Here is a 14589-nt window from a genome sequence, read left to right as displayed (position 1 = left end):
ATATCATAATGTTTTGATGTTAACACTAATTTAAATGATGAGTCTTCATATTTTGAATAATTCTACGATTACTACAATATCAAAATATGTATACATATAGACAGGGTGAAGGCATTAAGGCTGAAAGTTTGCTCTACGCTTCAAATTTTCATTTGTATTATTCACTCAATTTTTTATAAACAAAGGTTTTCAGAATGTTTTCCTCATGTCTTTGCCTCTTATTGACTAAAAAGCTACAAACAATAGGCCCACAAGGAAAAAAAAAAAACCTTTATTTAATTGCCATCTTCTTAGATATGATTGATATTTACTAATAGAAAAAATAATGTAATTTACCACAAAAATTTCCATCAAACTAAATGCTATATTTGTCCCCATAATCATTAGAATATTCATCACACAGTATATAATCTAAAAATCTGAATTATAAAGACATACCTTTGCGTAAAGGTTGTGGCATCATTAAGATCTGGATGAGCAAAAGGGAAGTTACATCATGATAAAGAATGGGAACCTCAGGCTGTTGTTCTTCATTTCCAAGTCTAAAAGAAAAATGCATGATTAGTTTAGATAGCATTATATATTTTTTTCTTTCTAATTCATTTTATATTCCACACATATCTATGGAACAGAAACAAAACTTATATAAAGCACCAAGAAAATGCAAAAGATAAAGTTTAGACTCATATTTCTTTGGCTCTTTGTAATATGAAAAAATTACATAGAAAATTTATTAAGTCTTAGCAAAGTAAACAACTGGGATATATTAACTTGATTATGAGTCTTTCTGATTTCTTAGATTATAGAAATTAAATAAAGCATTAAATGTTACATAAGGGAATTAGTTTTACTACTAATGGGGCAGCTCAAAGGACACTTACTATCACAAACAGAACTAACAAACATACACATAAACAAATCAAGCCACATTGAAAAGGCATGGTTAACAACTCTTGTTAAAAGATGTTGCAACTTTATGACTAAAATTCAAATAAAATCTTTAACATTTGCAAAGCTTCAAAAAAGGATAATAACTAAAGCAGAACTTAAAATACACTCTAAAGACAAAGTAGTAAACCTTAGGAATATGTAGTCCTATGAATATAAAAACAGAATATATTATAAAGTGAGCTGATTCTAAAATAATTTTTAAAAGAAATTTATTCTTAATTGACACATTGATTGTACATATTTATGGGGCATAGAGTTATATTTCAATAATATATACAATGTAAGATGATCAATTCAAGGTAAATAGCATACTTATCGTCACAAAAATTTATTTCATTGTGATGAGAACATTCCTGTCTTCTAGCCATTTGAGAATATACAATAAACTATTGTTAATTATCAATGCCTAGTACTACTATAAACCATTAGAACATATTCTTCCCATCTAGGTATAATTTTTTATCCATTAACCCCCCTCACACTATCCTCTCTTCCCCCTACCCTTCCCAGCTTCTAGTAACCACAATTCTACTATCTACTTCTATAAGCCTATTTTTATTAGCTCCCACATTTGAAAGAGAAGATGCATTATTATCTTTTTGTGCCTTACTTATGTCACTGAACATGTTTTCCAGGCTTCCATGTTTTGAGTCCCAGATGCTGTAGCCCCATGCCACATGACTCTGGCCCAGCCTCTGGAGCCCTACACTGCACAGCCTCAGCCACGCACAGCCACAGCCACACCTCTTGGCACCCCTCCCGAACCACTGAGTCTACCCAGAACTACTGAGTCTACTTGGGACTACTGAGACTATACAGTCTACCCAGAACCAAAACTAAAACACCCCACCCAGCTGGCAATACAAATCAAATCTACAGGAGGAAGTCTCTCTCCTCAACAACCACCCCAGATTAACAGAAGAAACAACTGCTCCACCAAGTGAGCAGACATCAGTGTAGGAATACTAGAAATATGAAAACACAAGAAAATATGACACCATCAAAGAAATACAATAATTCTCAAATACCAGACTTCAAACAATAGGAAACACTTGAAATGTCTAAAAGCAACAATCTTAAGGAAACTTAGTGAGATAGAAGAAGACTCAGATGACACAACAAAATGAGAAAAACAATCCAGGACATGAAGGAGGAAATTTACACAAAGATGAATGCCATAGCAAGTGGAAAAAGAATTTCTGGTCATGAGGACAGTCTTTTTGAAATAACTCAAGCAGACAAAAAAGAAAAAGAAAAAACAGTTTTTAAAAAAATGAAGAAAATCTACAAGAGCTATCAGAAAAACGTAAGCACACAAACATTCAAATCATGGGTGTTCTGGTAAAAGAGAAGAAAGGAAAAGGTATTGAAAACATATTCAATGAAATAATAGCAGAAAAATTCCTAGGTACTGGTAGAGATGTGGACTTCCAGATAGAAGAGGTCAAAGATCTCCAGATTCAATCCCCCAAAAAATCCTCTCTGAGATACACTGTAGTCAAACTGTCAAAAGTCAAAGACAAAGAGAGAATCCTAAAAACAGCAAGAGAAAAGCATCAAATCCTATGAGGGAGATCCCACCAGACTAACAGCAGACTGCTTAGCAGAAATCCTACAGGCCAGAAGGAAATGACATATTCAAAGTACTAAAAGAAAAAAACTGCCAGCCAAGAATACTATACCCAGCAGGGCTATCCTTCCAAAATTAAGGGGAAATAGTGTATTTCCCAGACAAAAGAAAATTAGGGTAGTTTACCACCACACAACCAGCCCTACAAGAAATCCTCAAGTGAGTCCAAAAAACAAAAATCACTACCAGGAATACATGAGAAAGAACAATAACCACTAGTAGAGTAGGTATACAAAGGTAAAAGAGAAAGAAACTATCTCATATCATCTCAAAACACCGATGAACACCAAAGACAAACAATACAAGAGAAAGAAAGGAACAAATGATATTTAAAAGAATCATACGAGAGAAATTAAATGTCAGGAGTTAGACAATGCCTTTCAATAACAACACCAAATGTAATACACTGAACTCTCCACCCAAAGACACAGACTGGCCAAATGGATTAAAAAACTAGACTCAATTATATGCTGCCTACAAGAAACCCACCTCACCTGTAATGACTGACAGAATAATAAAATGGAAGGGTGCAAAAAGATATTCCACACAAATGGAAACCAAAAACAAGTAGGAGTACTTATTCTTTATTGGATAAAATAGACTCTAAACCAAAAACTATAAAAGAAGACAAAGAAGGGCATTATAAAATAATAAAGAGATCTATCCATGAAGAAGACAAAACAATCACAGATCTATATATACATCTAACAGTGGAGCACCAGATATAAAAAGCAAACATTATTACATCTAAAGAAAAAGATAAGACCATCAATACAATAATATTTGGGACTTCAGCATTCCTCTCTCAACATTAAACAGATCATCTGGGCAACAAATCAACAGAGAAACACAGGATTTAAGCTACATTTTAGACCAATTGGAGTTGGCAGACATTTAAAGAACATTTCATCCAACAACTACAGAATATACATTCTTCTCATCAGCACATGGAACATTCTCCAAGACAGACCACATGTTAGGTCACAAATCAAGTCTCAACAAATTTTAAAAATGTGAAATCATTTCAAGTATATTCTCACACCACAATGGATTAAAACTAGAAAACAATAACAAGTGAAACTTTGGAAACCATACAGATACATGGAAATTAAACAACACGCTCCTGAATGACCTATGGGTCAAAGAAGAAATTAAACAGGAAATCAAAAAATTTCTTGAAACTAATGATAATAAAGACACATCATACCTAAACCTATGGGATACTGTAAAAGCAAAAGAGAGAAGCTTATTCTAATAAGCACTTACATTAAAAGAATAGAAAGAGTTCAAATAAACTATCTAACATTACACCTCAAAGAACTAGAAAAACAAGAACAATCCAATCCCACAGTTAGCAGTCAGAAAGAAATAAGATCAGAGTAGAACTAAGTGAAATGAGAACAAAAACATGATACAAAAGATAAATGAAACAAAAAGTTAGTTTTTTGAGAAGATAAACAAAATACACAAACCATTAGCCAGACCAACTAAAAAAGAGAGAGATCTAAATAACAAAAACTGGAAATGAAAAAAAAAGATATCATAACTGATACCACAGCAATACAGACAATCATTAGAGACTATTATGAACAACTATACACCAAGAAATTTGAAAACCTGGAGGAAATGGATAAATTTCTGGACACATACAAACTACCAAGATTGAACCAAGAAGACAGAAAACCTGAACAGACCAATAACAAGCAACGAGATTAAAGCAGTAATCAGAAGTCTTCTAATAAGAAAAGCTCAGGACTAGATGGCTTCACTGCTGAATTCTACCAAACCTTTAAAGAGGAATTAATACCAATCCCTTTCAAACTATTCTGAAAAATTGAAATGGAAGCCATTTTCCCAAACTCATTCTATAAGGCCAGCATCACCCTGATACCAAAATCAGACAAAGATACAACAAAAAAGAAAACTACAGGCCAATATCCTTGATGAATGCAGTTGTAACAATTCTCAACAAAATACTTGCAAACAAAATTGAGTAGCACATAAAAAAGCTTATATACCACAATCAATTGTGATTCAACCCAGGGGTGCAAGGATGGCTCAACATATGTAAATCAATAAATGTAATATACCACAACAACAAAATCAAGAATATGAACCATGTGATCATTTCAATAGATGCAGGAAAAGCATTTGACAAAATTCAACATCCCTTCATGATAAACACTCTCAACAAATTAGGTATAAAAGGAAAGTATCTCAACACAATAAAAGCCATATACACAGAAATAAGACAAGAATACCCACTCTCACCACTCTTATTTAACACAGTACTGGAAATACTTGCTAGAGCAATCAAACAAAAGAAAAAAAGAAAGGGCATCCAAAGAGGAAAAGACAAAATCAAATTGTCCCTGTTTGCAGATGACATGATCCTCTATACAGAAAACCCTAAAGACTCTACCAAAAAACTACTAAGCTGATAAATGAATTCAATGATGTTGCAGGATACAAAATCAATATACAAAAATCAGGAGCATTTTAATACTCCAACAATGTATTAGCAGAACAAAAAAAATCAAGAAAGCAAACCCATTACAATAACTACTAAAAAAATAAAATACCTAGGAATAAATTTAACTGAGGAGGTAAAAGAACTCTACAATGAGAACTGCAAATTTCTGCTGAAAGAAATTAAAGAGAACATGAAAAGATGGAAAGACATTCCATGTTCATGGATTGGAAGAATTAACCTAGTGAAAATGTCCATACTACCCAAAGCCATCTACACATTCAATGAAATTCCCATAAAAATACCAATGGCTTTCTTCACAGAAATAGAAAAAATAATCCTAACATTCATATGGAAAAACAAAAGACCCCAAACAGCCAAAGCAATCCTGATTTTAAAAATTAAATAAGTAAGGCTGGAAGTATTACACTTCTTGACTTCAAATTATACTACAAAGCTATAGTAACCAAAACAACATGATACTGACATAAAAGCAGACACTCAGACCAATGGAACAGAACAGAGAGCCAAGAAATCAACCCACATACTTACAGCCAACTGATCTTCTACAAAAGAACCAAGAACATAAATGGTGCTTGGAAAACTGAACAACCATGTGTAGAAGAATGAAACTAGACCCGTACGTCTCACCATATACCAAAACCAACTCAAAGTGGATTGAAGACTTAAATATAGGACCTGAAACTATAAAACTCCTAGAAATAAACACAGGGGAAACACTCCAGGATGTAGAGCTGGGCAAAGACTTTATGAATAAGAACCCAAAAGCATAAGTAACAGAAGAAAAATAAGCAAATGAAATTATACCAAACTAAAAAGCTTCTGCACAGCAAAGGAAACAATCAACAGAGTTAAAAGACAACCTACAGAGTGGGAAAAAAATACTTTTAAACCATACATCTGACAAAGGATTAACACCCAGAATATACAAGGAACTCAAACCACTTAACAGTAAAAAAATAAATAAGTTGACTAAAAAATGGGCAAAGGAGCTGAATAGACATTTCTCAAAAGAAGACATACAGATGGCCAACGGGTATATGAAAAAATGCTCAACATCACTAATCATCAGGGAAATGTAAAAGAAAACCACTTTGAGATATCATCTCACCCCAGATAGAATGGGTATTATCAAAAAGACAGAGAATACCAAATGCTAACAAGGACGCAGAGAAAGGGGAACATTCTGCATTGTTGGTGGGACTGTAAATTATAGCACAGCCGTTATGGAGAACAGTATGGGGATTCCTCAGACAACTACAGATAGAACTTCTATGTGATCCAGCAATCTCACCTCTGGGTATATACCCAAAGGAATAGAAATCAACATGCCAAAGGGATACCTGAACTCCCAAGTTTTATTACAGCTCTATTTAAAATAGCCAAGTTCAGGAACCAACCTAAATACCCATCCAGGAACAACTGGATAAGGAAAATATGGTATATATACACAATGAATATTACCCAGCCATAACAAAGAATGAAATTCTGCCATTCAAAGCAACATAGAGAAGCTTGGAGAAAATTATGTTAAGTAAAACAGGCCAGGCACAGAAAGAGAAATATTCTCTCATGTCTTCACTCATAAGTGGGAGCTAAATAAATAAACAAATGAAAGAAGGAGGGAGGGAAGGAGGGAGGGAGGGAGGGAGGGAGGGAGGCAGGGAGGGAGGGAAAGAGAGAGAAGAAGGAAAGAAGGAAAGACGGAAGGAAGGAAGGACAATCATAATACGTTGATCTTTCAGAAGGTGAGAACAGAACTGGGGTTACTAAAATTGGGAAAGGGGGATAGGGGTTAGCAAAAAATTGGTTAATGGACATAAGGAATGATTACATATTGTAATGATGAACAAGATAACTATCCCCATTCAATCATCACACATTGTATACAACTATTGACAGCCAACTTTGTACCCCACAAATATATATAATTATGTTTCAATTTTTTTAAAAAAGGAGGTCTTCCAGGCACAACATTTTCCTGTGAATGACATGATTTTGTTCATTTTTATGGCTGAATTGTATTCCATTATGTACATATGCCACATTTTCTTTATCCATTCATGTATTGAAGGACACTTACATTGATTCCATATCTTGGCTATTGTAGACATTGCTGCAGTAAACATGGGGGTGCAAATATCTCTTTGTTACACTGATTTTCTTTCCTTTGGACAAATATCCAGTAGTGAGATTGCTAGTTTTTTGAGGAAACTCCATACCATTTTCCATAATGGCTGTACTAATTTACATTCCTACCAACAGTGTATAAGAGTTCCCCTTTCACCCCATCCTTGACAGCATTTGTTATTTTTTAACTCTTTGATAATAGCCATTCTATCTGGGGAGAGATGGTATCTCATTGTGGTTTTGATTTGCATTTCCCTGATGATTAGTGATGTTGAGCATTTTTTCATATACCTGTTGACCATCTGTATGTCTTCTCTTAAGAAATGTCTTTTCAGGTCATTTGCCCATTTTTTATATTGAATTACTTTGGGGTTTTGCTGTTTAAGTTCCATGTATATTCTTGATATTAATCCCTTGTCAGATGAATAGTTTGAAAATATTTTCTCCCATTCTGCTGTGCTTCTTTGCTCTGTTGTTTCTTTGCTGTGCAGAAGCTTTTCAGTTTGATGCAATCCCATAAGTCTATTTTTGCTTTTGTTGCCTGTGCTTTGGAAGTCTACTCTATAAAATTTGTGCCTAGACCAATGGTTTGGAGTGTTTCCCCTGTGTTTTCTTTCAGTAGTTTTATAGTTTCATGTCTTACATTTAAGTCTTTAATCCATTTTGAGTTGATTTGGGGGTAAAGTGAGAAATAGGGGTCTAGTTTCTTTCTTCTGCATATAGATATCCAGTTTTCCCAGCACTATTTATTGAAGATGCTGTCCTTTCACCAATGTATGTTCTTGGTGCCTTTGTCAAAAGTCAGTTGGCCATAGATATGTGGATGCACTTCTGAATTCCATTGGTCCTTGTCTCTGTTTTTATGCTGGTACCATGCTGTTTTGATTAGTATAACTTTGTAGTATACTTTGAAGCCAGGTACTGTAGTACCTTTAGCTTTGTTCTTTTTGCTCAGGATTACTTTCAGGTTCTCTCGTGAATATGAATTTTATATATGAATATATATATTTGAATTTTAGGACTGCTTTTTCTATTTCAATGAAAAATGTCACTGGGATATTGACAGGGATTTCATTGAATCTACAGATTGCTTTGGGGAGTGTGGTCATTTTGACATTAATTCTTCCAATCCATGAACATGGAATGGCTTTCCATTTTTTTGTTTTCTCTTTAATTTGTTTCCCAAAGGTTTTGTAGTTTTCACGACAGAGATCTTTCACCTCCTTAGTTAAACTTATTCTTAGTTGAAAGCTTTTCCTTTAAGAACAGGAACAAGACAAGGATGCCCACTTTCAAACTCTTATTTAACATAGCACTGGAAGTGCTAGCCAGAGAAATTAGGCAAGAGAAAGAAATAAAGGGCATTCAAAATGGAAAAGAGCAAGCCAAATTGTCCCTGTCTGCCAACAACGTAATCCTATATATTAGAAAAATCTAAGACTACACAAAAAAACTTTCAGAACTTTTGAATGTAACTCAATAAAGCTAAAGGATACAAAAATTAAATACAAAAATCAGTAGTATTTCTACATACCAATAATGAATTATCTAAAAAAGAAATCAAGAAAGCAATCCCATTTACAATAGCAAAATAAATAAAATACCTAGGTTTAATTTTTAATGTCAGAGAACAAAAGTAAATTTTAAGCTTCCAGAACTAGCTGAATTCTGAAGCTACACTTCAGACTTACTTGGGATGAACAAAAATTGCTCAACTCTTCTATTAGGTTCCATTATTCAACAAATATTTACTGATTACTTATTATATGCCTGACACTGGACATATTGGGGAGTAAATCAACCCGTACTGCTGTGAAGTCTATAATTGCCAAAGGAAGACAGCTCTTTGAATTTCTCCAGGTCTCTATAAACATCCCTTAATAAACTTGTCTTCCTCTTTAAGGCTAACCCTACATTAATGCTATGAATCCTCATATTTCTTGTCTTTCAAGTCTTTGTATCCTCTCCCCTTTACTTTACAAGCCCAAAGGTATTTCAAAAAAACAATTGGGGGGCAGGAGCACCATCTCTATTATTGTTCAAATCCCCCATGGAAATGGTTTTCCCCATGATCAACAATGATCTCCTAATTACAAAATTTAGCAGACATTTTTAATCCATATCCTACTGATCTTGCCTTGACTTTAGATACAGTTGAACACTCCTGCCTAGAAAATTCTTTCCACTTTAGTCTTCTTCACAGGTTTTCTACCCTCTGACCAACCTAGAAATACAATACTGTTGTTCCCCAAGGGTCTAATTCTCCTTTTCTTTTCTCATGCTAAAAAATCTTTTTGAAAGACCTCTTAACCCATGGCTTCAACCAGCAGCCATACACTAATGACTCTCAAGCCCATATATCCAGCCAGAACTCTCTTCAACTCTATACTTGAACATCCATTTTCTCCACTCATATATACAACAGGCAACTCAACCTCAACATGCCTGAAAGTGAACTTATAATCTTTCTACTCTATTCTATATGCACACTCTTATCCCAGCCATGACCAAACTGCTTCCCTTTCTATAGTATTAGCCTTGGTGTGGCTTATTTCTTATAGCCTCCTGCATTTAGCACAATCCCTAAAACATAATATTCACACAATAAGAGTATAACGAATAAATAAGCTAGGAACTTGGTTATATACCAAACCCATCTTCTCTTACCCCATAGTTAACTGGCATTAAGTCCTAATGACTGTCTCCACTCCGTCTTCACCATCTCTATGGACACTGCCTTCTAACTATTAAGTCTCCTCCAATTTAATGTCTAATTCATCCTCTTTTTTGTCAGAAGCTGGAAGAAGCTTTCACAATTACCATCACATGCAATGGTTGAATTAAAACAGTTAATAACATGAAATATTAATGGGAAAATGGATGGATGAACAGATGAAGAGGAAGAAAAAGAGACAAAAACTACATAGCTAAGATTCCAGAGCATAAAGAGACAGATAAAATGAGTTGAGGAAAGAGACGTCATAGTAAATTACAAATTTATTAAGATTAGGTTCTACAGGTCCCACACATTTCTGTATTTCTATGGTTTTATCACTTTAATGAAACAAACTAAATAACTCAAAAGGAAATATGCAAAGAGGGTGAAGCCAGACATGAACCAATGGGAGAAAAGAGTAAGAGGAAAATAACACTGAAAAATGTTTACAGATCTACGGATAAAGAAAAAGAAGAAACGAGTCCACTAAAAACTACTTAGGATAATAATTTTGGATTAACAAACTGCTAAATTAAATTTAACGGCTGATTAAAAGACTCACACTTAGAGTTAGAAGAAACTATGGATCCATTTATGCAAGACCAATGTCACCCCTATACAAAGAACCACTTTACTGCACAAAAGTCAAATAGGCTTGAGAACTTTTTGCACCATAACCTAAAAGACCAACAAATTACAGAGCTTTAAGGTATAAAAAAGAAATGCATCCTGAAATAAGTAAATTAAATATAGTTTATTAAAATGGAGACAGTCCAAGCAACTGAAAAGCTTAAAGGGCTAATAGAATTCTAGATTCTTCTGTATTTTACATTACATGGTAACAATTTCTTTTGCAATAGAAGCAATCTTTCTCACATTTACAGGTGGATTACTTTTTTGCTATTCTACTTATGTGCTTATTGTTAATATTATTGCATGTAACATTCAAATATTATTTCAAATCAATCCAAATATCCATATACAAGAAAAACTATACTTAAGAATTTTATAACCTCTATTATGTTTATTCATATATACCTTGTTAAAAATGTAGCATATATTTATACTATATACTACTAAGAATTAACAAATGTTTTAGAACTGAAAAATAATATGCATACAATAGAATGATACAAAAAATAAATTTAAAAAATGGAGAATGTGCCTAGTTGACAAAGCTGTACATTATAAAGATAACTGTTTTTCCCAGATTGATTTATTAGTTTAAAATAATTCCAATCAAAATCATGAATGAGGGGAAGGGCTTAGGAAATGTTCTAAAGATCATCTGGAGAATAAACTGATGAGACAGGAAAGAAAAACTGGGAGGTGGGGAAGGAGAAATGAGAGGAACCTAATCCAACCAGATGTGTACACATAATAAGTTGCCTCAATAAGTAACCCAGCATGGTATTGTCCCGGAAATAGGCCTGGATAATTCAACAGAACAAAGAGGAAAGCCCCTAATGAGGGCTATACTACACAAACATTGAGTATTTAATAAATGAGATATAAAATTGTTTATAAAATTAGTTGGTTACTTGCAAATAAATTTTAAGTCTTCATCTAATACAACAGGTAAAAATAAATTCCAAATAAATTGCACATTTAAAAAAATTATCCTATTAGAAAACTCTAAGAAAATATAGGTAAATATTGCACATCCTAAGACTAGGAACACATTGCAATACTGGTTATAAAAGTAGATATCAGATTTTGAATGGGATAGGAATTCTAAGTATTGAAAGTAATAGGAAAAAAATAACATAAGGTCTGATTGATTTGGCTACATGAAAATTTAAAACCTTAATATGTCAAGAAAAGTAATTATTAAATTAAAAGGCAAACAAATTTTGGAAAATATTTCAACTACTATGACAAAATAAGATTTAATATTTTAAACCATAAAGAATCATTCGGATACCTAAAAAACTAAGATACCAACAGAAAAATGGACAGGAGTCTTGAATATACAATAAACAAAGAATACATACAAATAGCTGATTAATATAATAATACTTAACATCACCAAAATTAAAATAATATTTTTTACTTTGGTATCCCATTTTTTATCTATCATATTAGCAAAAATGTTTAAGTAATAAATACTTTTTTGTAAGTTTTTTTTTGTAACAATCTGATAATAAAAAAAAAATTTACAAAGATAACCTAGTGCCTACTGGTCGGTTAGATAAAAATAACCATTCTAAGGACAGAGAAATGATCTTTCTTGGAACAAGGTAGGTATATAATTAGAATGAATAAATAAATGGGTATACCCCTCTGTAGATTTGGACTACAGCATTTAATACCATCATTGTGATAACTACCTTTTAAAATGCTTAATATTTTCAAATATTTTAAAGTACATAATTATTCCCACTAACATCAGAAACAAAGCAAGGACATTCTCTCCCCCGCTCCTTTTCAACATCATACTGTAAGTACTTGCCAATGCAATGAGACAGGAAAAGGGAATAAAAGCTACCAGATTGGGAAGAAAAAAATAAAAATGTTTTTGTTCACTGATGGCATGATCATCTATGTAGAAAATACAGAAGAAATGGCAAAAAGAACTACTGGAACTAAAAATTGATTATAGTAAGATTGTAGGATACAAAGTTAATACAAAAGTCAATCACTTTCCTATATACTGAATGAGTGGAATTTAAAATTGAAAACACAATACCGTTTATATTAGCACTCCAGAAAATGAAATACTTAGGTATAAATCTAGCAAAATGTGTACAAGATCTACATGATGAAAATTTAAAAACTCTGACAAGTGAAACCAAAGAAGAACTAAATAAATGGAGAGATATTCCATGTTCCTGAGTAGGAAGATTCAATACTGTTGAGATGTTAGTTCTTCACAACTTGATATATAGATTTGATGCAATCCCAATCAAAATCTAGCATGTTATTTTGTGGATGTTGACAAAATGATTCTAAAGTTTATCTGGAGAGGCAAAAACACAGAATGGCCAATGTAATATTGAATGAGAAGAATGAAATTTGAGGACTGACACTTCTGAACTTCAAGACGTACTTTGCAGGTACAGTAATCAAGACAGTATGGTATTGGTGAAAGAACAGACAGATAGATGAATGGAACAGAACAGAAAGCCCAAAAATAGATCCACATAAATACAGACAACTGATCTTTGACAAAGGAGCAAAGATAACATAATGGAGAAAAGATAGTCTTTTCAACAAATGGTGCTGGAACAAATGCAAAAAAATGCAGCTAGACGTAGATCTTACACCCTTCACAAAAATTAACTCAAAATGGATCACAGACTTAAATGTAAAACACAAAAAAGATAACATAAGAGAAAATCTAGATGACTGTGGTACTGTGATGACTTTTTAGATATAACACCAAAAGCACAATCCATGAAAAAAGTAATTAATAATCTGAACTTTATTAAAATTAAAAACTTCTGCTTTGCAAAAGACAATGTCAAGAGAATGAGAAGACAAGCCACACACTGGGAGAAAATATTTGCAGAAGACACATCTGATAAAGGACTATTATCCAGAATATACAAAGACTTAAAACTCAACAAGAAAACAACCAAATTAAAAAATGTTCGCAAAGCCTTAAAGATACCCCACCAAAGAAGATATACAGGTGCTTAACCAGCATATGAAAAGATGCTCCATATCATATGTCATCAGAGAAATGTGAATTAAATGAAATACCACTACATACCTATTATATGGCCAAAATCTGGAACACTAATAATACCAAATGCTGGTGAAGAAGTGAAGTAATAGGAACTCTCGTTCATTACTGATGAGAATGCAAAATGGTACAGCTACTTTGGATGGCAGCTTAGTGGCTTCTCACAAAACTAAACATACTATTACTATATGACCCAGCAATTATACTCCTTAGTATTTACCCAGAGGAGCTGAATACTTATGTCCAAAAAACCTGCATATGGATGTTTATAGCAGCTTTACTCATAATTGCCAAAACTTGGAAGCAACTAAGATGTCCTTAAGTAAGTGAATGTTTAAATAAATTATGGTTCATCCAGACCACAGAATATTATTTGGCTATTAAGCCATAAAAAGACATGGAGGAACCTTAAATGCATGTTATTAAGTGAAAGAAGCCAATCTGAAAAGCTACATACTGTATGATTCCATCTATATGACATTCTGGAAAAGGCAAAATTATGGAGAGAATAAAAGGATAAGTGGTTGCTAGGGGTTGAAGTCGGGGAGGATGAATAGGTGGAGCACGGAAGTTTTTTAGAGCAGCAAAACTACTCTGTATGACATTATAATGGTGGATACATGTCACTAAACATTTGTCCAAACCTGTAGAATGTTCAACACAAAGAGTGAACCCTAATGTGAACTACAGACTTTGGATGATTATGATGTGTCAATATAGGTTCATCAGTTGTAACAAATGTACCACTCTGGTGGTGAATGTTGATAAGATAAGGGGGAAGGCTATGCATGTGTAGGAGCAGAAGGTATACGGGAAATCTCTGTACCTTCCTCTTAATTTTGCTGTGACCTTAAAACTGCTCTTAAAAAAACAGTCTTCTAAAAATTCTTTTTTTCTTTTTAGGTAGTTTTCTTTTTTTTTTTTTTTTTGTGGTTTATTCTCTTCTTTTTTTTTTTTTTTTTTTTTTTTTTTTTTTTTTTTTT

The 14589-nt window shown here is 33.2% G+C and overlaps 1 protein-coding gene across 1 annotated transcript in view; it reads right to left on the bottom strand.

Moving 5' to 3' along the window:
• Positions 1 to 438: 438 nt before the first annotated feature.
• The window catches only part of UBR3 (ubiquitin protein ligase E3 component n-recognin 3 (putative)), a gene marked incomplete at its 3' end in the record, with an annotated part of 190842 nt that continues 176691 nt past the window's right edge, over positions 439 to 14589 (bottom strand). Inside the window, exon 32 of the mRNA XM_008592392.1 lies at positions 439 to 542. Coding sequence (XP_008590614.1) covers positions 439 to 542 — 104 coding nt within the window. The remainder of the gene's footprint in view (positions 543 to 14589) is intronic.

This window comes from Galeopterus variegatus, unplaced genomic scaffold (assembly GCF_000696425.1).
Source record: "Galeopterus variegatus unplaced genomic scaffold, G_variegatus-3.0.2 Scaffold12, whole genome shotgun sequence".
Taxonomy (NCBI): domain Eukaryota; kingdom Metazoa; phylum Chordata; class Mammalia; order Dermoptera; family Cynocephalidae; genus Galeopterus; species Galeopterus variegatus.
Note: the sequence above shows the minus strand (reverse complement) of the source record. Positions and strands in the feature narration are given on the sequence as shown.